This window comes from Lepisma saccharinum, chromosome 7, assembly GCF_977018435.1.
Source record: "Lepisma saccharinum chromosome 7, izLepSacc3.1, whole genome shotgun sequence".
Classification (NCBI taxonomy): domain Eukaryota; kingdom Metazoa; phylum Arthropoda; class Insecta; order Zygentoma; family Lepismatidae; genus Lepisma; species Lepisma saccharinum.
The window spans coordinates 86646196-86670809 of NC_139235.1; the positions used below are offsets into that span (position 1 = coordinate 86646196).

General features: G+C 38.2%; 2 protein-coding genes across 3 annotated transcripts in view; one reads left to right on the forward strand and one right to left on the reverse strand.

The window, feature by feature from the left end:
- Positions 1 to 872: 872 nt before the first annotated feature.
- On the reverse strand, positions 873 to 3061 carry LOC145990323 (methylglutaconyl-CoA hydratase, mitochondrial). Its single transcript, XM_083126016.1, has one exon. It carries the CDS (start codon positions 2806 to 2808, stop codon positions 1903 to 1905), a length of 906 nt encoding a protein of 301 aa, XP_082982142.1. The 5' UTR covers positions 2809 to 3061; the 3' UTR covers positions 873 to 1902.
- Positions 3062 to 3755: 694 nt separating this feature from the next.
- LOC145989992 (sorting nexin-14-like) overlaps positions 3756 to 24614 on the forward strand; it is a 75386-nt gene continuing 54527 nt past the window's right edge. For both annotated transcript variants that reach the window (XM_083125567.1, XM_083125568.1), the window contains exons 1-6: positions 3756 to 4199; positions 6884 to 6952; positions 8418 to 8619; positions 10775 to 10906; positions 12469 to 12713; positions 16912 to 17116. In XM_083125567.1, the coding sequence (XP_082981693.1) occupies positions 4087 to 4199; positions 6884 to 6952; positions 8418 to 8619; positions 10775 to 10906; positions 12469 to 12713; positions 16912 to 17116 (966 nt within the window). In that variant the 5' untranslated portion in view covers positions 3756 to 4086. The remainder of the gene's footprint in view (positions 4200 to 6883; positions 6953 to 8417; positions 8620 to 10774; positions 10907 to 12468; positions 12714 to 16911; positions 17117 to 24614) is intronic.

The following is a 24614-nucleotide window of genomic DNA, read 5'->3' on the forward strand; positions in this document are numbered from 1 at the left end:
GTTCCTCATTACCTTAATACGAGTTTTGCTGGCATTATTTCACTTCTTTACATACAGCTAGAACCAGGAAAATTAACAATGGTTCTGATTCTAATCATTCACATGGTGTCAAGTAAAATAAGATCAAATATGTAAAGTAAATAACAAGGTTCTCCCCGCAAACAGAATATCACCAAACATTCACAGTGGAGTAATTAGCAACCTCCCGCCACCCTGTTCTTCCTTTACAAATTTCAAGCTTTTTTTTTTTCGTTTCTTACTTATCGATCCAGGAAAGTATTCTGAATCATAAAATGTTAAGACTAACTAGGGTTGTATTGCACACAAACACACAGGTTAAGGATGTGTTTAAAAGAATTGATGCAACTCCACCATGCTTCCTGTTAAGTGGGTCATCCATAACAAAGAAAACGACAGGGAAATGCTCCAAGCCCATTGGCAAGAGCTTGAGTCAAATAGTTGCACACTTGCAGCTGGAAAATCAACCCCGTTATTTTTCGTTGCATTTTCTTGGCTTTGCCCATCCATTGCATTCTGTCAATTTCTCGCATCAAGATGGGTGGCTCTTGTCCTTTCAAAACACAGACTGCATGTTTAGATGTTATTTTTGATAGTGCCCCTTTAAAAAAGAAAAGGTATAGATTCTGGTTTTTGGTAATGAGAATTGCACAAACAGCCATATGAATCTGCTGAATGACTTTAAAACTGAAGGACAGAGAAAATTATAGAAACTGTTTACACAGACAAAATGTATCTAAAAATATATTTCGAGGTGAGGGGTCCGAACCAAGTGTCTCAGAATAATAATAAGAATAAGAATATAATATGATATGATTGTAATATAATAATAATACGATAATAATTTAATTAATGCAATATTGGGATAACATAAAGATAAGCTGTGAGTTCACATGCCAGAGCCTTGTTAGTCTGCAAAATGCAGTCCAGGAGATTGACATTTGAGTATTTTCAGGAAGTCACCCCACATGTCCTTACACACATATGGATACTAAAATTAAACTGCTTCATAAGGTTGTAACTTAAGATTTCTTGTATTGTATAGACACTATAATTTAACCAACAAAAACATTAATATGTATGTTTCTAAATATATATTCCATTACAAAACATTATCACAATATTAATATGTCAAAGAATTCTCATTTTATCCAATATTTTATATGTAAAGTCTAAGTTATCAAAAATAGCATCTTATTGATATTAAAACAGGTAAGAAATTTGGTAAGAATTGACAATATAGAGAAAATCTGTAATTTTGTTAATTTTCGGTATACTAACTAATTTTTGCTTCCTAATCACGAATTTGTTGTAAAAAACCGGGGGTCACATCTGGAAATTGTACATTTTGATGCAACATTGTTCGTTAGCCCCAAAAACCATCCACCGGTAGCCCAACAAATCATTGACGTTACCCCCAAAAACCATCCAAGGGTAGCCCCACGAACCATTCACATGAGGTTAGGTTAGGCCTGTTAGGTTAGGTTCCATTAGCATTCATTTCACCCCTAAATTGATCGAAAAAATAGGGTTCGTACTAAAATTGAACATCATAAATCATTTTCTTGTAAAACAAAGGCGTGGTTAGAAACAATGACAGGAGATTACATTTTCGTTCGTAAAACTACGCATATACACCTATATATATACAAAATTCAATCAGCTTTTTATCAAATTTCCAGACGTGACCCCTGGTTTTTTACAACAGATTCGTGATTAGGAGGCCAAAATTAGTTAGTATACCGAAAATTAACAAAATCGGAGACTTTCTCTATATTGTCAATTCGCTCCAGAAATTAAAAAAGTTATAACAAATATAAAAGGAAATACCTAAACCATAAACAATCACAAAAATGTTCCTCATTCTAAAAAAAAAACAACCTCTTACTCTCCAGTATACCGTGGTGCCCTCTTTTCTTTAAAAGCGGTGAGGCCTTCTACTCGATCCTTAGTTGGAATAACTTGTGCATAACAAGCTTCTTCAATGGAGCATCCTGTGCCAATATCAACTTGAAGACCCTTGTTGATTGCAATTTTAGCTTGCCTAATTGCTACCGGGCCATTTGGTAATATTTCACAAGCAATTTCTACTGCCCTTTGATATGCAGCATCTCCTTCTGAATTCTGTTCTACAACATGATTCACTACACCTAAATTGAATGCCTCTCTCCCATCTAACACCCGAGCAGTATAAATAAGTTCCTTGGCAATGGAAGAACCCACTAGTCGAGGCAATCTCTGAGTGCCTCCAGCTCCTGGAATAATTGCCAGTCTTGTTTCAACCAAACCCATCTTAGCAGAACTCGATGCAGTTCGGATATCACATGCTAACGCAAGTTCTAGGCCACCTCCTAATGCAGCACCATCCATCGCAGCAATAATGGGCACTGGAAGATTCTCTATTTGGTTTACAAATGACCTTAACTTTGCTACAAATGGACCTACTTCTGATGGATGCATTTGTGCCCTCTCTTTTAGATCAGCACCAGAACAAAATACACCAGGGACGAGACTTCTTAAAACCACCACCCTTACTTTTCTATCAACACTGACGGCTTCTATAGCATTAAAAAATGCGTTCACTAAATTTTTACCGAACGAGTTCCTAGCGTTAGGTCTGTTCAAAGCTAACACAGCTATGCCACTCTTATCACCTTCGAGGTAATTTACTTGGAGTTCGTCACTGTTGGTTACCGAAGATATAGATTTTGCGTTAAAAGAAGCATGTAGGGAACGTAAACATGCTCGAGACAGCACAACTTTAGAGAAATTATTTGTTGTGATAAACATGTTGCTGGAATTAAGAAAAGCAATAACTATCGAACTAGCTGATTCGTTCCAAATCAAACAATTAAATACAGTCTATATGGCTGCTGAGAAAGTATCTTTGTTAAGAAATCCACAAACTTTACACTAAACCGAGAAAAGACGAAAGTTAATGCACAATCATCCCACTTCAGAAGTTCAAAGTTCGTCTACAAAATACATAAACAAATACGAAACTAAAAACAACAGCGCTTCCGTTTCGCATCTGTTCATGAGTGTGTACGTATTACGTACGTCAGTTTTTCACATTACGTCGCCAAATCTATGCCTTGTCTGGAGCCTCAATCAACTACATTCGTAAGTTTACACGAATAAAACAAGAATAAATTAATAAACCGTGGTTGTCCACAGCTTATCATATGAGGCCCCAGAACAGGCATTAGAATAAATATGCTTTGATCAGAACTGTTCATCTCACACTACAACTCATCACAAAACCCCGCCCTTTGATTTTCGTATGTCATGATATAACTAAGAAAAAAGAGCAAGAAGCACTTATCATAATTCACCTATTCTATCACATGTTTATTTTCCGTGGACAGAATTATTTTCTGTAATTTATGTTTTTGCGAATTGGTAGCTATGGACGTACTATTTGGTTCGACCATATGATGTTTCATAGTAGGGCGGGGCTTGAGTTCCACTTTGGTGTGAAGAGACATATTAGCTGTACTGAATAAAATGGCTATGTTTGTCTAAGGTTTACCTTTACTCGCCAAAAATATTGGTGATTTCTGAGTAAAATAATAATGTTTGAGAACTCGATTAGTATTGACATATTATATTGTATCATATTTCCGTCTTGTCTCCTGTATGCAATATGCTAAAACTGAGCGGAATAATGTATTGGATTGGAATGAAGCAGTAAGTTCCACAGATTACTTATTCATGTACCAACCAGTAATCTGTGATGAGAAATGAGCAGACTTAATTTTGCTTGCAATATATTTGTAACAGTGATGTATCTTATTTTGACAGTTTGTAGAATAACTCTTTGAAGAACTTAAGTATTTATACTTGTTAAAGTGACACAAATATAGTGCTATCAGTATGGGCAGAGCTTGCATATTTTACGTGGTACAAGTGTTGCTATCAGCTGGCCGGGACGTAACAGTTGAATCATACGTATTGAAGAGGACAAGTTACACGTTACTGTCACGAATGTTTATGTAAAGAAATGAGAAGGAAATGTACACTTTTTTAGAAGATACGTGTGATGCAACTTAAAAAGATCAACATAAAATGGATGACGCTGAAGCCAGCTTTTTCATTTATTCTATGTGGAATGATAGATTAGCGCGTTCAACATTTATCCTCATTTTTTCTTTATCTATTTTTGTGGCTGTTAGTCTCAGGTAAGTGATAAACCTACGTCTAATAACTTTAAGAATATTAATATGGAGAATACAAATTGTGTGCATTAGGCAGTCGTTCTCTGTGAAGATTTATTTTTTATCTTTCTTCTTTCTGCATTTGAAAGACTATTATGTATTCAAAAATATAACTACTCTTTTCGGGGGAGGGGCGTCAGTTGGACACTAAATATTATGATTCTATTTGCTTTAATGATCTGCCTCTCAATTACAGGTCATTGTTAAAACATAAGCACCTTTTGTACCAGAATGTAGTTGCTTCTTGTTTAGCAATAGCATTTGTGATGCTGTTGACATGGATAGTTCATATCTTTGATAGTGTATTTTGTAATGATTGACAAAGTTCATTTTGTGTAGAAATAGAATTGATGGTTGAAGAGGAAGCTAATATAAGGTTACTTATTCATGTACCAGATGACAGATGTTTGATTTGGTAAAAATTTACTATCCTTCGGACACCTCTAATTTTTTCGTTTCGTCAATTTTTGACATTCGTACTTACGTATCTGCTTCGCGGAACATTCCTGAAGGTGTATCAACGTTGTTTTGATGAAATTTTAACTATGTTTCCTAACCTAACAGAACTAACCTAACCACGTGCCAATGGTTCGTGGGGCTAGCGCCAATGGTTCGCAATTATTTCCAATTTCTAGATACTGATACTAACACGACACCAAATTTTAACTATGTTTCCTAACCTAACAGAACTAACCTATCCACGTGCCAATGGTTCGTGGGGCTAGCTATTCTCCGTCGGAGAATTAATTTTCAACAAACAACATGAATTTCAGCTATGAAACATTCCCACATCACACAAAACATCTTCCAGATGTTCGACAATGCTACAGGAACTTATTACAGTAAGTAGTTTCTTCTGTAAAAATAAATAAATGTGTCCGAAGGATAGTAAACGGGTCGGGTACCCTATTCTAACCCTCGAATTTTGAATTATTTTTTTTTTCATTATGAACATTATTTGATCCTATTTGTGAATTTAAAAAAATTGGAGCGCGGAAAGAAGTATTTACGACTGTACAGCCGTTTAAAGTTGAAATTTTGTCCTTTGAAATGGTTCGCAATTATTTCCAATTTCTAGATCGTGATACTAACACGACACCAAATTTTAACTATCGATCTCAACCTAACTGAACTAACCTATCCACGCGCCAATGGTTCGTGGGACTAGCGCCAATGGTTCGTGGGGCTAGCGCCAATGGTTCGTGGGGCTAGCGCCAATGGTTCGTGGGGCTAGCGCCAATGGTTCGTGGGGCTAGCGCCAATGGTTCGTGGGGCAGCAGACCATCTCCCTGTAATGAAGGCTAAAATTAAACCAAAGAAGGTAACTTACCTCTTTTTACCAAGGCCAGGTATTGAATTGTGGGTCGAATTTCAATTTGCAAGTCCAAAAATGAAGTAAAACCTACGTTGAAAGTCCTTGTTGGCCTTTTCCACAGAATACCAACCTCCACTCCCTTCCCATCATAAAAACTAGAAGTCGCAAATTATCCCATCCCACAAGTCATTTAGAAAAAACAACCCTCCCCTTTACGGCATGCAGGTGCGAAAAAAATATTATTATTTCCAATTTCTGAAGTCGCATAAATGAAATCGAATGTCTGAAATGTCCAATCTACGAATATATCGCACAGAGAACATATCGCAATCGCAAATATTCCTATTGCACAAGTCAATCATAAGAAAAAGAAAAAAATCAGACGTGCGCCTGTGACATAAATCGATCATCCGAAATCTTCAGACTTGCGCCTGTGACATGAATGCATCATTCGCCATCATAAAGTTGTGAAAAACCTTTTTGACGTTACGCAAGGAATTTTAATTTCATAAAAAACGTAAGTTTCGTAGCACGTAGATCTAAAAAATTACTTTCCGCGCTATTTAGAAACATCGTTTATTATGAAGAACTAATTTTTGTAACGAGAATATTTGAAATGTGCGAAAAAATGAGGGTGTAGAAAAGGGTACCCGAGCCTAGTAAACTAGTACTGTTTGATTTCAGTGTATAATTTTGTTTTGTGCACAAAATTTAATTTGATTCTTGTAAATAAATTCCTATGTATATTTATGGCTTACAGGTGAACAGAATCAGCAAACCAGTAGTAAACATCTGTATGTCCATAGGAGACAATATTTCATATCACATGACCCCTTATGTCAAATACAATGAAACTGCTAATCTAAAATTCACTAAACTAATAGTTTCATCCTACACGAATCATTCTAATTTGTCCATCCATCAATCAGAGTCTAGCGATAGTGATTCATGAATCATTATCTCCCAAAGACAAGTGGAACTTCCTTGTGTAATTTGGTGGAGCAAGAGACCTATAAAGTGCCAAGTTCATACAAATATCTTTGATTAGCGTAAGTTAATCTTCTACAGGCCCATCTTGTTTCATTTGCTTTTGAACGTTTTTTATGTCTCTTGCCATTAGGTACAATAGCTAACTTCCTAAAGAGCAATATGTTATGCCCTAATTTATTCAATTGGACTAAGAACAACTTATAAGCTAATGGGTTTGCCACATTAAAGATAATTTTCCTTAATGGATTCAGTATTTTTAACTTACAAGATGTAAATTAATATGTAGTATTTGGTGTGTAAAATAACACAAGTTTTATTATTGTTGTTATTATTATTATTTCAGTATATTGTCAGGAGTCTTGGTCTTCGGAGCTTACGTTGGAGGATTTGTTGCTTTTAACTCAATATTCAGGCAAGTAGATACATCTCACTTCTAAAGGAACTGAATTACAATATAACTTAAGCTTGTTTCATCAAAAATGCAGAATATTCATGTCCTAAATAAGTTCTTCTAGCCCTAGTTTCCTTAATAACATAATGAGATTCTTATTTATGCATATCAAAACTTTGCGTGATCTTTCATAGAAATTTTCAGATGTAAATTTTACCAGTGCACCAAAAACTAATTTCCACTAATATTTAATATTGTTGGGAAAAAAATAATTCTTACTTGGTATTGGTATTTGATAAAACTGAAAACATAACTTGAAGGAAGAACTGCTTTAAGTGTCTTCCTAAGTAATAGCTGTAAAAGGTTTTACTGTTTTGAAAAGAAATGCACATTTGAGAAATTTATATTGGGGGATCAGAGAGATTCTTTTGCACATCAGTTTAGTTGTAACAATGTGGTAATTTCCTGCCCCCAACCACAAAAATGCTGAAATACCACACATGAAATTTTATATATATACACACTCCTTTTTCTGAATTTACGTTGTACATGGAAGACCATAAACATTGCATGCAGAAAACATTAATACAGTTGAAGCTTAATTGTGAAAGCTACATTTCTGCCACACAATGGTGGAATGAAACTAATTAGTGATTTTTGCATAATTTCCAGTATATTTAGACTGTGACAGCTACACTTAAGACCCCAGAAAATTCTTGGGCAAGATTTTACAATACCGGACAAGTCCCAGATTTCGTTCATATTTCGCATACTGAATAATTTAGGGCTCCTAATCACGAATCTGCAATTAATATTTGGCGGTCATGTGTGGAATTTCCAAAAAAAAGGGGACCCATTGTCGCAACCGACAATGCACGATGGCTCATTATGTACCGGAAGATTGTGAGCCCTAAATTATTGAGTATGCGAAATATGAACGAAATCGGGGAATTGTCCGGTATTGTAAAATTGCTCCCGTTCATATTTCGCATAGTCAATAATTTAGGACACTTGATCACGATTGGGCAGTTAAAATTTGTTGCTTAAGTGCTACGAAACTGACATTTTTTTACGGTGCCCCACAAACCATTCACTGTTAGGTCAGGTTAGGCAAACATAGTCAAAATTTGGGGTCGTAGTAATATCAGGAATGTATGCAGTACTAAATTTTGTTTTTTAAGTATTGGAAACAGAAAATCTTCCGGTAAATAATGAGCAATCGGTCATTGTCGGTTGCGATCACAGACCCCCCCATTTTTTTAAAATTCTACACTTGATCGCCAAATATTAACTGCAGAATCGTGATTAGGACTCGTAAATTATTGAGTATGCGATATATGAATGAAATCGGGGAATTATCTGGTATTGTAAAATCGCTCCAATTCTTATTCAGCACTTAAAATTTAGATCAATATTTTCTGATATATCAGCTCAACCCTATAAATAACCAAAATGCAGTACTAAATTTTGTTTGATTTTATTCCAGTTCGAGACATGAAGCTCCAAACTTTTTGTTCATGCTAAGCTCGCAGCCGCTTGTTCACGTCCCTCCCTTGCCAGTCCCAAAGTCTTGCACAGTCTGTGGCAACAAGAAATGCAAGCGCCATCGTTCGAATCTCAACCAACATGCATTGCAGCCATGGGTTGGAATGGACATTCCAGAAGAAGTTGATGAGGCCATTGAAGATGTAAGCACAATTGTTACTCGTAAAGTTAATTTGACTTTCTGCATTTGTAGATGATGTAGTTTTGAGGTGATACTGAACAAAGGTAACAGCTTGCGCCATCATAATTACTAAAAGCAGTGTGTGCATTAATGGGGTGCCAGGCATGTTGTTATCTCCCCCCTACAAAAAAGTGGAATGGAAAGTATATACCATTTCTTAACTGTGGAACCAACACCACTGAAAATAGTTACTTAACCTTTAATACTAAAGTTCTTGAAAATAGTCCATTGTTTATGGTTTACATAGCTGTCGGGTGCAGAGGTTTTACAAAGATCTCCCAGACTGGTACTCTGTCCTTTATTAACTTAACTACGGAAACCTACATCCATGGGAAATAGATGTGATTTTGTTATTGATTGTATGCGGTTATTTAGAATGTAAATATACTACCAGGTGTATAAGCTTAAATCTGCTGTTTGCTCATAGATGGCATTAGTGAGTGTATGAAGCTACCATGGGCACGCCATACCTGGTGTTTGTATGAGTTGGACATCTGCAAACACGAGTCAGTGCAGACAACAACATACAGTGTTCCTGTGGTAAGCATGTCTAGTTTTGTGCCAGAAAAAGAGCAAATGCGGGAAGCTCTGCTATTTTGCTTCCATTTGAAGAAATCGGCTGCCGAATCGCATCGAATGCTTGTGGAGGCCTATGGTGAAAGTGCTGTATCGGAAACAATGTGCAGGGATTGGTTTCGTCGGTTCAAAGACGGCAATTCTGTCGTGAGCGACAAGAAGCGTGAAAATTGCCCCAGGAAGGTTGAGGACCATCAATTGCAGGCACTTTTGGACGAGGACGATATCCAAATGCAAAACATGCTTGCCGAGCAATTGGGTGTTACTCAAACAGCCATTTCCATGCATCTACGTGCCTTGGGAAAGGTTCAAAAGATCGGATAATGGGTGCCGCATGAATTGACCGATTGGCAGCTGGAGAGAAGCTAAAACACATGCGAAATCTTACTTGCCAGACAAAAAGAAAGTCTTTCCTGCATCGCATTGTGACTGGCGATGAAAAGTGGATATATTTCGAGAATCCTAAATGCAAGAAATCGTGGGTTGATCCCGGCCAACCATCAACATCTTCCTCGAGACCAAATCACTTCGGCCGGAAGACGATGCTGTGTGTTTGGTGGGATCAACAGGGTATCGTCTACTTTGAGCTGGTGAAACTGTCACTGCCCACCGCTACCACCAACAACTGATCAAATTGCACCGTGCTCTGTGTGACAAAAGGCCGGATTATCAACAAAGACATGACAAGCTGATTTTCCTCCATGACAACGCACCATCGCACACTTCAAGACTGGTCCAAAACTACTTGTAGACATGAAACTGGGAGGTGTTTCACCCGCCTATTCACCAGACCTGGCCCCTTCCGACTACCATCTACTAAAGGACTTTTTTTGGCGTGGTATCCACAACTTGCCCGAGAGGTGGGCAAAATGTGTAGCTCGCGAGGGCAAGTACTTTGAATAAATTTCTTGTTGCTTTCTATGAACAAACCATGTGTTTTTCTGACTACAAAACAGCAGATTTAAGCTTATACACCTGGTAAGTGTTTCTAAATTACATGTAAATATTATCATATGATTTAATGCCCCCCCCCCCCCCCCAAAGCAAAAAGCTTAATTCGCATACTGACTAAAAGTCATTCTTTTAATAGCATAAGTGTAAACAAATATGTTCAAATATATTATATTCCAGATCATGCTTTAATGGTCAATGGTAAAATATGTGAAATATAAAAATGTTCTTGTTGTGTGGTCCACTGAAAGATGCGCTGAGTGGAACACAGTTCCAGTACTCTGGTGACGTTCTGTTGGTGGTGCAAGAGTCGCTGCAGTACCTATGTGCTTGTCAAGCCCTGGCATAAGTGCATTGAACTAGAAGGGGTCTATGTAGAACCTACTTAAACATATATATATGTAATGGAGAATATCATTCAGGGCTCTGAATGATATTTTCCATTCCAGTTAATCCAGGTTTTTGGATATTAGTCTTATATATATATATATATATACACATGAACACTGAGATTTGAAATGTGTATTTGTGTTAGTTATATTCAAAGTAGACCTCGTTGGTACTAAATATGTATTCTTTGTGTATTTCAGTTTCTCAATCAAACATTAAAGGAATTTGTGTATGATTGGTACAAAAATCTAACGTCAGATGAGAGCTTTGTTCAGGAATTACGACAAACAGTGAGATATGCAGCATGTGTTTTTCTTAGAAGAGCTTTTCAGGTAATGAATAATTTCTATCCACTATTTAGTACATAAACAGCACATTAAAAAAGGAAAAGAAAATATGTTTCACAAACTTGGCAGAAGAAATGAGTCTGATTTCCATTCGGTCTAGGTGCAAATTATTAGTTTATGAAACATTACCTGTTATTAAAAAACAACAATGTTCTGTTTATAAATTATATGGTGCATAATATATATATATATATTCTCAAAATGTAACAGTTTCTTGTGTCAAATTTACCAACTTGGTTCGAGTTTTACCATTGTACAATTTTGTGGCAAAAAAGGGACTGGTTTATAATTAAAGACTGGCATTAATGGTTAGAATTTGTTGAAATGTGTATATTTGCATGCATATGTCAAACTCTTGTTGTCTTTTACAAATTACTTTTATCTTGTCGAACATTTATTTATATACTCAATTTTTTTTCATTATGATTAGATATCTGTGTTGTTCTTAAAAGTTTGCATAACCACTGTTGCATATTACAAAATAAGTGTGTTTGTGTGCGCACATGTGGCCGCGGTGGCTCAGTCGGTAACGCGTCTGACTACCATGCTAAAGGTCCCGGGTTCGATCCCCGGCCGGTTCAAATCCGGGAACTTTTCTAACGGTGGAAGCGGCCCCGGCGCCTACCCAGCGTCGAATAACATGGGTACCTGGGGGAAACCCTGGGGGGTAAAGGCAGTCAGGGGCGTGATGCTGATCACATCACCCCCACTCACGACCGGATCAAGAAAGTGTGGGGCGTTACCCCCACACCCCCTATACGCCTTCATGGCGTGGTGCTATGCACAGGGGAACACTTTACCTTTTTGTGTGCGCACATGCTTCTCATTTGTTATTTTTTTTCTCTGTTGATATCCTGATATAAAATGAATTTTCTCTGTATTCAGGAATTTTCAAATAAATAATACATTAAATTTGGTGGTTTTTATTCTTGTGGTTACATTTCGTCCTGGTTCCCCAGGACTTTTTCAAGATTACACTACCAAGATATCCACACACAACCTTACAATGCAAGTCACTCTACATTAAAACTCTTCCTAGTAACACTTCCTGTATTTACTGTATTATTTTGTGATATTGTGATTAGGGCTGAGCCAATAACGATGCCGATGTGTCGGTATCCGCCGATACCAGCAGTATCGGTACCCGGAAAGTATCGGTTGAAATTCGTCTGCCGATTCTTTTCCGGCATTTTGGTCTTTCACGGGGTCCACAAAAATCCCGCGCGACACTTTCACACTGTCTAATTATCCTGAAAATTATGCAAAATTCAAACTTTCTTTTTATTTTGCACGAAAAACTATATTTTTTAATGACCTAACATCTATTTTCATATTCTGATGTAATTCTTGAATATTCTGAAGCAAATTTCTTGGTAATTTGATGCATTTAATTGCAGAAGAACATTTACACACCATTATTGATCAATATTTTGAACATTTTTTTTGTTATTTCAAGTATCAGTATCGTTTCACAGTGGTATTGGCTCAGCCCTAATTGTGTTGTATTTAATAGTTCTTAACAGTGATTTATGATTTCTACTTTACAGATTGATATTCCTCAGCTGATAACAAACAAATTTCTGCCTGCAGCTTTAAGTCATGTGGATGATTATTTATGTAGCCTGAGACTTGCTCGGAAACAAAGAATGCCATTGGATACGGCAATAGTTAGGTACCTTGGCCCTAGATTGCATCCAGCTGCTCACAATAGAAAACATGAACTTCACTACCTTCGACAGCTGTCAAACTGCATCATGCCTTACCTTGTTCCTTCAAGGCAGATGACCTGCAAGTGAGTGATTGTTGTGCAATGGTACCTATTTTAGGAATCTGACAGATTAATCAACACTCTGTTGATGTGTCTATGTACTTATTGCTTGCATTGTAGAATTATAGTTTATGGCTGTTACAAGCATATAAATACAAATTTTGTTGATAATAATCAACAATGTAACATTATTGACAAGATTCATTGTATAACTGCTTCTTTGTTTTTTTATTTATTTATTAAATTTATCCCATTGTTAGAACTTTTATCATTAATCACTAAAAATAAGTACCTGATAAAGGGAGCATGTGTTCATCAAAAATGTTACTACAAAAATTGTATTTATGTCAGGTGCGGTTGGCCCTATAGCGCACAGGATCAGTGAACCCCCAGTAATATACGATAATCACCTCGAGAATGAACAATAAACAATGTCTTTACATTTTCCGTAAAATATTTACACAATAAGTCATGTATTTGTGTTCGTAACATGGCAAACTCTTTTGCTGAGAAGGAGAAACCGCGAGTTGGCTGCCGTGATACAGACCCTCAGTTGATTCCCACAGGACAGCTCGTGCCATTGTGAAAGTTTCGTGCGGGAGCAGAAGCTCGAGTCGAGAATAGGGTAAAATACAGGGAATAGGATACTGCCTAACCTATGTCTCCAACCAACGGTCATGCACAGTTTATTCTCTCGCAGAAGCCGTGGGACAAGGCTCCTTTCTCTGCTTTCTCCCTTCCAGTGTTGCTCTGTGAGGTTCAAGTTTGAAGCGCACACGTTACATATTCAATCTTATCTTTGTGTCATTCTTGCACCGAACTTCTTGGAATAAATGCAAGATTGTGGCAGAGATGGATGAATAGAAACAAATAAAACCTGGAATTAGATGCGATGAATTAAAATAAAAGAGATACATTACCAAATAGCTCGTGCATGCATTAAGAGGTTTTTCCTTAAAGGTGGAAACACTTGGGGTTCACGAAAGAAGAGAATGGTGCGAACCCCAAGTATGAAACCTTTTACTCCCAGATGAAAAACATCTGGACAAATCTTTTAAGCCCTACCCCATCCTTTTGTTAGGCGAAGGAAGTCTATTTGCGGAAACTGAATATTTGTCACATGACTTCAGTGAACACCCAGGTAAATAATGCACGAGCCATGCCTGATTTATGTGCTTATAACAACTTGTAAGTTACAAGAGAAATACTGTTTATATCATCCAATATTCTCAGTAACAGATTTTAATGACGTTTGTCTACCCAAAGGAATGTTACTTGTGATTTGCCTAGCTTTTTCATCTTCACTGAAATGACAGGAGCAAGTTGCAGGGTCAACCTATTGTGGAAATTATGCATACATTTTGTTCAAATGACCACATTTAATACCCTGTGAATATTTCAGAATGCTATGTTTTAGTTTTAATTATTTATCAAGTGATCACACTGCAGGGAGAGAAATCCTATGCCCAAAAATACAAAACTGGGAAGAAAAAAAAGTACACAAAAATTCATATATGAAGAGCCTCAGTGGTCTCCCAGCATAAAGCAAAGTGAGTTCAAAAATTCTGAAATTTACTACTGTTTCGGTTGTGCAACCTTGCAAATTTATAATTGTCTATTGGCCAGCAATTCCTTGAATTCTTGGAATTGTGCAGGTGTCATTGGCTATGGAAATATTTTCGTTTTTAAAACTATTAAAATATATACTTAAATTTTTTGTATAAAGATTATATTTTTATTTGTGGAAAAGAGTATTTGACAAATGGTGACCGTTCATGTTTTCACATTCAATTATTCTCGAACTAAAGTTTTCGATCACTCGCCGAAGCACGAGGAATACCATTGATTTCATCTTTGCTTCAATTCTCTCAAATTTTGTGGCATTGGGGTGTATACCTTACCCATAAAGCTTTCTCACCCAATATTTAATTAAATTTGTGCTTGGGACGTCTCATTCCTGCCAGGTTATAATGATGCTGGTACAAATGATGCTCAACAACATAAGAATCATTATTTTTATAAACCGCACGAACACAAAAAGCTGCCCCGTAAAGCTGTCCATGGCAACTAAATATTAACTATGTTGCCAAGCGTTTGCGATCTATCTCATTTCTCCATGATGTGTGAATTGCTCCAGAGGGTGGATTCAAAAATGAAAATATTTTTGAGACGCCCTTTAGATGAATTGATAGATTGAAATGAAATGTTTGGGTGGGCCAGCACTTCTACTATTTTCCCCTATTACATTATATGAGGGATCAAAACACTTGCCTTAACAAAAATCAACGTGTATCTCTGAGGACTAATATCTTCTTAAGTGGATTAAAAGCTAAGGCTGCAAAGTGCCACCTGGCTCACAGCCGTACAGAAATTTTACTAACTGTGGTCCAGAGGCATGCATATTTCGTTTTTGACGAAAACACGAAATGTAATATAACACATTGTAATGTTAATTTTTCATGTTTCTGAAAGGTGTGAGGTGCATTTTCCTCCCCTGTTTTGCCACGAAATAATGCGAAATGAACTGCAAAATGCGAAATAGACTCTTAAACACAAAATTTAGAGTTTATTTACAGCCAAGACACTTTCTGAAGTCAGAATTATCCTGTGAGTTATGCAATTTGAGGAAAATTGATTAATTCTGCTGTAAATATTTGAGAAGCAAAAATGGACCCCTTTACACAGGAATAAACTTAATACTCTCGTAATGACATAAATGTGTTATTAGAAGGGATATGTTTATTTTTTGTAGTAAGAGCCGTTTTTAAATCAAATTTAGGGTTATATTCACAATTTTAAAACCAAAATGTCATTTTATATAGTGCTTTTTCACCACTATAACAGCGAAATTTTATTTTATTTGCCGCTTTTGAAGGGTTAAGGTTTAAAAACACTTACAAAAACTTTGCCATATTCCAACTTAAAAGATCTCAGCATGTTAAAAACTCTGTTTTTGAACCGAAATTTTGCTTTTCTATTTACCAAAAATATGTGCCTCTACTCATTGGCCTTCAACATTGCAGTTACTAGGGTTTACTATGTAGAAGTGAGGTTTACGTTTTGGTGCCCTCTCAAAGTCACCCTTTCATAAACTTTCTCGTTGAGGGTGTAGAAAATGTGACACCAGATCTTTCAAAGCTATGAAATTTAGGCATTCATTTGGGGTTACGCTAATGACGTATAAACCCTCCCAGCATTTTCATAACGAGATAATAGTAATGGTTCTAAAAATTGGCTAATATAAAGTTAACATATTGTAGATTTGTGCGTGTTACTCACTATTAAGGGAAATAAATACCTCATTAATTTTACTACTTACGTGAGTGAGTATGGAGTCTTATTAGGACAACGTTTCGGAGGTCAGACTGCTTCCTTCATCAGGTTCATGGATATTTCTAGGCACCGAGCATAGTGCCCCGTAAAAGAAGTGTTGAATGAGGATTTGGTTAAGGGTTAAGGTTAAAAACACTTACAAAAACTTTGCCATATTCCAACTTAAAAGATCTCAGCATGTTAAAAACTTCATAAAAGCACTCCACATTTATATTAAAATAACTAAAAAAGGATCCCAAGTGGCCGTAACGAGCCCAGGCTGGTTGTGAGGCCTACACTGGTGAGCAGCCCACACCTGAACCGGAAGGGGAAAAACTACCTCCGTCTCCTATAAACGGTTCCTCCTTTATCTGTTACATCACCAATCCAAAGTGAATTCTCGTTCTTCTTCTGCTGCTTTGATGACCTCCGAAGTAAGAAAAAAACTGACGCTAAAATAGGCTTCCAAGTAACATGGAAGCCTATTTTAGCATCAGTTTTCACTGCCTTATACCATTTTTTAAGAAAACTGATCCATCCGTCCTCTATTAACGTTGTCTCTGTTGAGTTTCTTCCATATCCTGCGCAAATATACGTGGCTTCATAAACATTCCTATTTCATTTATTATCTTTCCTAATGACTTCTCTTTTTACAATCTTATGCCCACTTTCAATAATATGTTCAGAGAGACCAGTTTTGGGTACTCTCTCCCCGATATCCTTGTCATGCTCTCCCCATCTTATGCACATGCTTCTTCCGGTCTGTCCTATGTATTCTTTGCCGCATTCGCATTCTATCCTATAGACTCCTTTTTGTTCTTCCGGGATTTCCTGCTCCTTCCCCCCCCCCTTTTTTGTATTCAGCGGAAACTGTTCCTCATGCTCTTAAAAATATAACCTTTCTTTGTAGGAATTGGTGTGCGCTTATTCGAGAGCTAATGGCCGGCTGGATGTTACTACCCGTGATGGACGTTTTGGCAGACCCCAACATTATCAATAGCCTTCTTCTACTCTTGTTGGATCAGGAACCACTGAGTGATTACCCTCAAAGAGAACCTGTCTGCGTAGAAATTCTTGCCCACTTTGTATCAACCTCACCACCAACAAACAGTTCGGTATGTACACTCCATCAATGTTTTTCTTGTGCATGTGGCATCTGTTATAAATAGAACTGAGCTGATATTGTTGCTAGAAAATTGTAACTATTGAAAGTTTTTCAAAATTAACGTTAGTGGATGTGTTCGCGCCCGTCATCCAACAAGAAGACTCTTTTCTTGTTTCGGCCGCTGTTTGTAGCATTTCCAGGAAGGTAATAGTGCTGTAGATAGAGTAATACACATAAATGAAACATTCAATTACTCGAACTGATGTATTCGTTGCAAAATCTACATTATTTGCAGCCAACCTGCAATACATCTCTGGTCCAGCGTCGCTTCTCTCCTCACAGACTATTCACTCTCTCTCTTTCAGTAGGCACTAGTGTCCAGAGAATAATGTGGCGGCCATCTTGGTTCCAAAAGCACAAGGTACGGAACAGGATGAGTATTCCACTTCAATTTTTAAGTATGGATGGGACTGATTAATCGGTACTCTATCGGTATCGGCTAATATATGCATAGCGGTTTATCGGTAAAATTACTGATTATGTTACCGATCCGATATATCAATAAATATCTGATAAATTAGTGCAAAATTCTGCCATTTTGTTGTATTTTTTATGGATAATTGCCATGCTCTACTTTCTAAAAAAGTAAATGTCTAAATATGCTACTTCGTTTGCACTTCAGTCACCTTGAAACAATTTATTAAGGAGGTTCTTCAAGGACTATTTCTAATTTTATATGAGATCGGTAGAATATCGGTAAATTTTATATCGGTACTTTATCAGTATTGGCCAAAATTTCATATCGGCCCATCCCTACTTTTAAGCATCATTTTACCAGAGATTTGCTTTAAAATATTCACAGATTATATCAGAATATAAAAATGCCTATGACAGTAGAAAACTGCTTATGTCACGTGCGGGCAACATATTGGTTAAAAACAATAAAAAAAACACAAACAGCACGATAAAAACACTTCAGGAGTTCTTCCAAGCTTTTGATTCCATCTCGGAAACATCATCAGGACTGGTCAAGAGGCGACGGAAAGGATGCGGTTGAAGTTTTGCTGGCGCTACTCCCTGTGTCTGCCCTGATGATGATCCGAGATGGAATCAAGAGCTTGGAAGAACTCCTAAAGTGCTTTTTTTTTATCATGCTGTTTGTGTTTTTTTATATAAAAATACCTATTTAGTAATCACAAAGTGGTGTTTTCCCACACAATATCAGTGCAAAATTAATGGAAAATTAAAATTTTGCATAATTTTCAGGACAATTAGACTATAAAAGTGCCGCTTGCCAGGAGATACCAAAACTCCAGTAAAGCATCCTCCATTATCTGCATAAAAATATAACTTTTACTGTCTGTTAACCAATAGGTTCAGCTTTTAAATATCCAACACCAGTCAATACTTTTCCGGAGTCCAAGAATCTCAGGATCTGTTCCAGACACGTTTACAGAGTCTAAATATCATGAAAGTCATGCATAATGCGTATTTTTTCTAACAGCATTGTGGTAAGAAATGCTATTTTCCATAATTCCATCATGTGAAATTATGAATCTTTTAATGCAAAATTCCTGTTCATTGATATGCTATAATTCTGAACTGTTTCAAATTGTTTGCAATTTCAAAATATCGCTTTAGATTGGAATCAATAAGTGTGTCAACACAACACTGGAATCAATATAGTGTAGCGTGACGTCGGGTAAGGTACGGGATCGAGTCACGCCGGGACGTAGCTCAGATAAATACAGTAGGTCTTAAGTTTGACTTGGCTAACCACCTCTACCCTTAAGGAGGCTGATGAAGGATTGTTGGGAGCCTGTGTTGTTGAACGCTACTCACCCCTTGCTGTTGGTCTGGCCCTCGGCTTCTGGCGTCGGCGACGGTGACAGGTGTCCGCTGGAGAGATCGAAGATGACGATAAGAGACGGCAGGCAATTCGGCGACTTGTTTTATTCTTGCAGATTCTTCGGTTGGCTTAATCCGGACTGCTATGGACTTCTCGCTTGTTGCCGCCTCGTGCTGTCGCGATCTCTCAGCAGGCCGTCGTCCTCTTCTCGTCGATCAGTTTGGTGGTGATATTGGAGCGAAGTGAGAGATCGATTTACTGTCTCCAGCGGTTTTATACATTGGATTTGAGTCATAGGTTGGTGGACTTTGCACCTCCACTGTGCACCTGGGGTATCCCTGGATGCAGATGGAAATTTACAGTGGAGGTGCACTCACCGCTGGCGAGGGCCGTTGCCTTGCTGACTGTGCAGAGCCGAGTGGAAAATTCTTGTTGCTCGGCTCTGCATCCGGTGGAATGTGGGGTGAATGAGCGTTCAACTTGCGAGCTTCTGAGCGATGTTTGAGGCAAATTAATGTTTCGACTTTTATGCTCCCAATTCCTTCATCATTCCCCTGGCCAAGATGTATCCACTGTGAGTGGTTACGAAGCAGAGTAGAGATGGTTATGGAGAGTATATTTGAAATAATAATTGAAGGTACATTGAGTAAAGAAAAATAAAAACCCTGTATATAATAATGTGTAAAAATAAAAATAAAAAAAAAGTTGGAGCTGTCGGTATAGCTGGTACTGCACGGGTCTGGCTGCATGTCCAGCTGGAATGCTGACCGCTGGTGGTATGCTGAGCTGCAGGCTGCCTGTGGTCTGCTGGCTACATGTTTATGTGCTTGCTGCAGGATGGCGGCATGGTGTCTGGCTGGCTGCATGATGTCTGCATGGTGTGCTGCAATAAGCTATCTGCTGGCTGGCCGGCTGTATGATGTCTGCTGCAATGGGAAGGCTCCTGGCTGGCTGGCTGCATGATGTTTGCATGGTGTCTGGCTGGCTGCAATAGGATGCCTGCTGGCTGCATGATGTCTGCAATAGATGAGCCACATGAAGACTGCATGATGTCTGCAATAAGATGTAAGCTGGTTGGCTGGCTGCATGGTGTCTGCATGATGTCCACTGGCCGACTGGCGGGCTGCATGATAAGCTGAAATAAGATATCTGCTGGCTGGCTGGCTGCATGATGTCTGCAATAGATGGCCGCTGGTTGGCTGACTGCATGGTGTCTGCAATAGATGGCCGCTGGTTGGCTGACTGCATGGTGTCTGCAATAGATGGCCGCTGGTTGGCTGGCTGCATGATGTCTGCAATAGATGGCTGCTGGCTGGCTGCTTGTACAGCTGCTCCAGGATGACTGCTGCGCCATGATGATTCCTCGCTGACCGACTGCTGGGTGACTGGCTCTATGCGGAACTGCCGAAGAGATGCTTGAGAAACGCCGTGAGTGTAGTATGGCCAGATGGTGACGTTGTGCAAGGGGGAGCCGACAAGCGTAGGGAAGGGGAAGTTATAATAAAAGGTGTTCGCCTAAGTGCGGAAGAGTAAAGGTTGGAGGCGAAGGTGACATAAGTGAAATGACAGGGGTGGGTAGACAGTAGCCATCATCGAAAGTGATACGTGTGGGAAGAGGAGGAGCTAAGCGAGTGGGAGTTGTAAGTTGACGAAGAGTGGGAGGGGGTGGTGGGGAATGTGCGGGACGTTGAGATATAGTAGCTAAGGAAATAGGAGGACTAATAATAGGGACGGAACATGTCTTAGGAGGAGATGGGGTTCGCCGGTGACAACATGAACAGCAAGAAGTGTGACGTTTTAGACGTAAGTACATGTAAGTAATGCAAATACAAAGAAGCAGGAGAGCTATGAAAATTAAGAAGAGATAGGAGGTTGTATGTGCAGGAGATTTTACAAGGTCATGAGGGGTAAGTGCACGAGCCTTAGAAGTAAAACATAAGAAAAGGGGAATGTGGAGAAGTTTAAATTGGTATATGACACCTACAGTGAGACATGTGAGCCAGACAAAAATTATAATGATAGGAAAATCCGCATGTCTGTAAAGTGGAGTTATAGGAGGGATGTCAAGAACTTTATATTGGGAGAGGTTAAGGTGAGGGATATGAAATGTCCATTGTTTATGATAAAGAGCCGTTGCATTCACAAGTGGGGAAATTTTATAATGGGTGTCGAGTAGAAAATTGGGATTGTTAGTCCAGGCAGCAGGAAGGATATGAATGGTTCGGTGGATTGTTGAATGATCGAAACCGCAAGGAAAGATAGCATGAATTTTGATATCGGGGGTGATAAGTACATCTGTACGGCAAGCCACGTGTAACAATACTGCACCGGGTTCATGAAAAGTGGTAAGATTATAATGTAAAGTGGAGCCATTAGCATAAAAAAAGGTGATGGTAGGAGGAGGATTAATTATTGCATAAACATTTAAATCTAATTTGACCACATCAGTGAGGTGGGATTCGTGACATGTGTAGGTACACCCATTCATCGTATCAGCCACGGTTGTTGCTTGTATCAATTTGGAAAAACAGAAATTGAGCCCATCGTGTCTTCCTGTGTGAGAAGGCAGAAGGCACAATTTCTGTGTATGGACCTGACAATTTTCAAGGTCTGTACCACTAATAGTGACAACATTATGAGAATCATCAATGGCGATATACGATGGATTATGTGACACTACGCATGTTAAATTTTGATATGAAAAGGGGACAGGGATTGCTAAATAAAGTGTATATTTCTTCTGAGTGGAAGTGATAGGCACTTTCAACTCAATATTGACAGCATCAGCAGAAATTCTGCATTGGGACAGTGGTATCTGATAATACATGTCAATAAGTGTGAGAGGAATCGCTATATCAAATCCAGTAGGAAGAATATTTTTTTGAATCTTTTTCAAGTCTCGGTGCAGTGTTGTTTTAGATACAACATGTTCAGAGAGAAAATGATGTTTACAATTGCTAATGGTATTCTCATATTCAAAAAGGGTGAAAAATTGGCTAAGCTGCAAGGTTAGGGTCATAAATTCGATGAGATATGCCTGTGCTTGATGTGCATCTTTGATTGTTAAATTTTTTGAGTTTATTAATCAATGCTTCCTGATTCCTAGCCAAACTATCAGAGTGGTTAGCATATTCAGTAAAAACATCCTCAATCTGATGTTGGAAAGAGTGAATTTCACCAGTTAAATTTTGATAGAAAATATGATTAGCTTGCAGTTGTAATTTAATGTTAGATATCGTTTGTTTTACTTCATGAGCATTTTGGAATAGGGGTTCTAGTTGCTTAGTAGTGGCAAAATCACAACAATAGTTAGCAATGCTACTGATAAAGCCAAGGAGTGCACGCTTTTGTCTAACTACGGAAGTGTTGGGGGTGGGTCGTGTGAAGAGGGAAAGGTGTGAAAAAAGGTGTGAATGAAAATTTTGGAGTTGGACCGCAAGTTTACATTGGTTGGAATCTTCTTCACCTTTATTGCACATGGCATTATGTAGTGTTGATGGGAAGTGTTGGGGTTTAGGCATTTGTAATTTCACATTGTAGTAGATGGGGATGGTATAATGATAAGGGATGGTTCCTGGTAGTTCTTTCAGATAAATTCCCGAGATAATTTTCACATGTTCAGTCGCCGTGGTGACCGAAAAAATTAGGGAAAAAAGGGAAAGTAGTAACATTACTGCCATTGTCGGTAGTGAACCCTGAAAGGGACAAAGAGACAATTTTAAAACTGAGTTTGCATAAAAAAAAATATGTATTAAGCATGAGATTTGTGATGGAAAAAAAATTGTTTTCCGAGTAAGCTACTCAAATAAAAGGTAAAAGATCACTAATGAAAAATTATAAAAGAGAAGGATTAACAAATTGTAATGCAAGAGATTCTCGAGACTGAATAGTTTATAATATAAACTTCTGCATTTTTATTTGTTTGTATTTTATTACCATTTGTTTACGTTTTGCGCTCCGCGATGTATTTGCTCGAGCCGAAGCGATTACTAAATCGTCAGCTGTGCGAGATTCGTCTACGGGTAGGTCGCGCATGCGCAGATACTTGTGCGAGTTTTTTTTTTTCTTACAATCTGCTTGCTGCAGACAGAAAAAAAATCGCGAGTGGAAAATTCACGTACTCAACCAGTAGTCAGTTGAGAGACTACGTTCCTGATTGGCCGTTTTTACTTTCTACTTCTTTATTATTATTACTTTGTGGAATATTAAAAGTTTATTTTAGTCTTCGAACTTGCTTTAAAGTTAATTCCCGACTCTTTTATGTGTACAGTGTTGAGGAGGAGGGAACAGGAAGAAGAGGGTACTACGTGAATCAAAATGGCGGAACTTCCGTTTTTACATGTGCTCGTTCTTGTGTGCGGCTTGGTGAAAAAATCACGTTGCGAAAACAAAAATTGCGAAAATACAAGTATTATATTGACATGTGGGTGCGAAAAGATTATTTATAAGGTGTGAATGGACTGTGCAACGGTGAAAAATGGAAAAATTGAATATTTAAGTGACAGACTCGTCCGAGTCAAGGTGTCTTGGTTTCAAACGGTGAATCGTGATAGCATCGGTTTTCAGTTTGCCACGACCATCGGTGTATTCCACCAAATAGGAATTGGCGTCGTTTTGTGAAATTATTTTCCCGTGAAATTTGTAGGAGGAGGAAAATGCCTTGGGTACGTGGGGATGAGGGGTAGTGTCCAAAATATACACTAATTGTCCAGGGGAGTAGGTTGTTTGTTGTGTCTTTTTGTCGGCACATTGTTTTTGCTGCTCAAATCGCTTTGCTAAATGTTTGTGTGCTAGTTCTCGAGCGGCTTGGAGTTGTTCTATTCTCTGTTCATTAGAGTGGATAGTGGTGTTGGGATTAGTAGGGAGAACAGCATCTGCAATTAACCTAGGGTGTTGTCCAAATAGCAAAAAATAGGGGGAGTTGTTCATGCCAAGATGTGTACTTACATTGTGGGCATGGGTCGCGCTAGCCAAAAGTTCATGCCATTTACCTTGTTTTTGTACCACATAAGTTTTCATGATGGATTTCAAGTAGTGAAAAGATGATTCGACGACACCATTTCTGAAGTGGGCAGCAGTATCAACAAATTTTAATGTGACACCAGTAATTTTGGATAATTCCTGTATTAATTTGCTACAGTTCGGGGAGCTCCTGTCAAGCATAATCGTCTCTGGAAGACCAAAAATGAGAAAAACATGCGTGACAAGGGCGTTAGCTATTGAGTTGGCATCATGGTTGGGGAGGGTTGTAGTTATGGCAAATCTGGTACAATTGTCAACAACGGATAGAAAATATTTGTGTCCTGTGTCAGAGGTTGAAGTCAGTGGTCCACACACGTCAATATGTATTTGGCTAAAGGGATGACTAGCGGGTGGGCTCGTTTGCAGTGTATGTTGTATGGCTCCGTGAGCTCTTTTTGCTACTTGACATTCAGTGCATTTGCGTACTGCAGCGTACACATATTTCTTTAGATTAGGCCAATAGTAGCGTAAAGAGAGATGGGAGTATGTTTTAGCAGCACCTTGATGTGCGGCCATCATTTTGTTACAGTGAATTAATTGAAACACTTCTTTTCTTAGTTTTTGGGGAATACATAACTGTCTTCTATAGCCTGGTGAAAATTTAGTGTTCCTATAAAGGATTCCATTGTCAAGAACA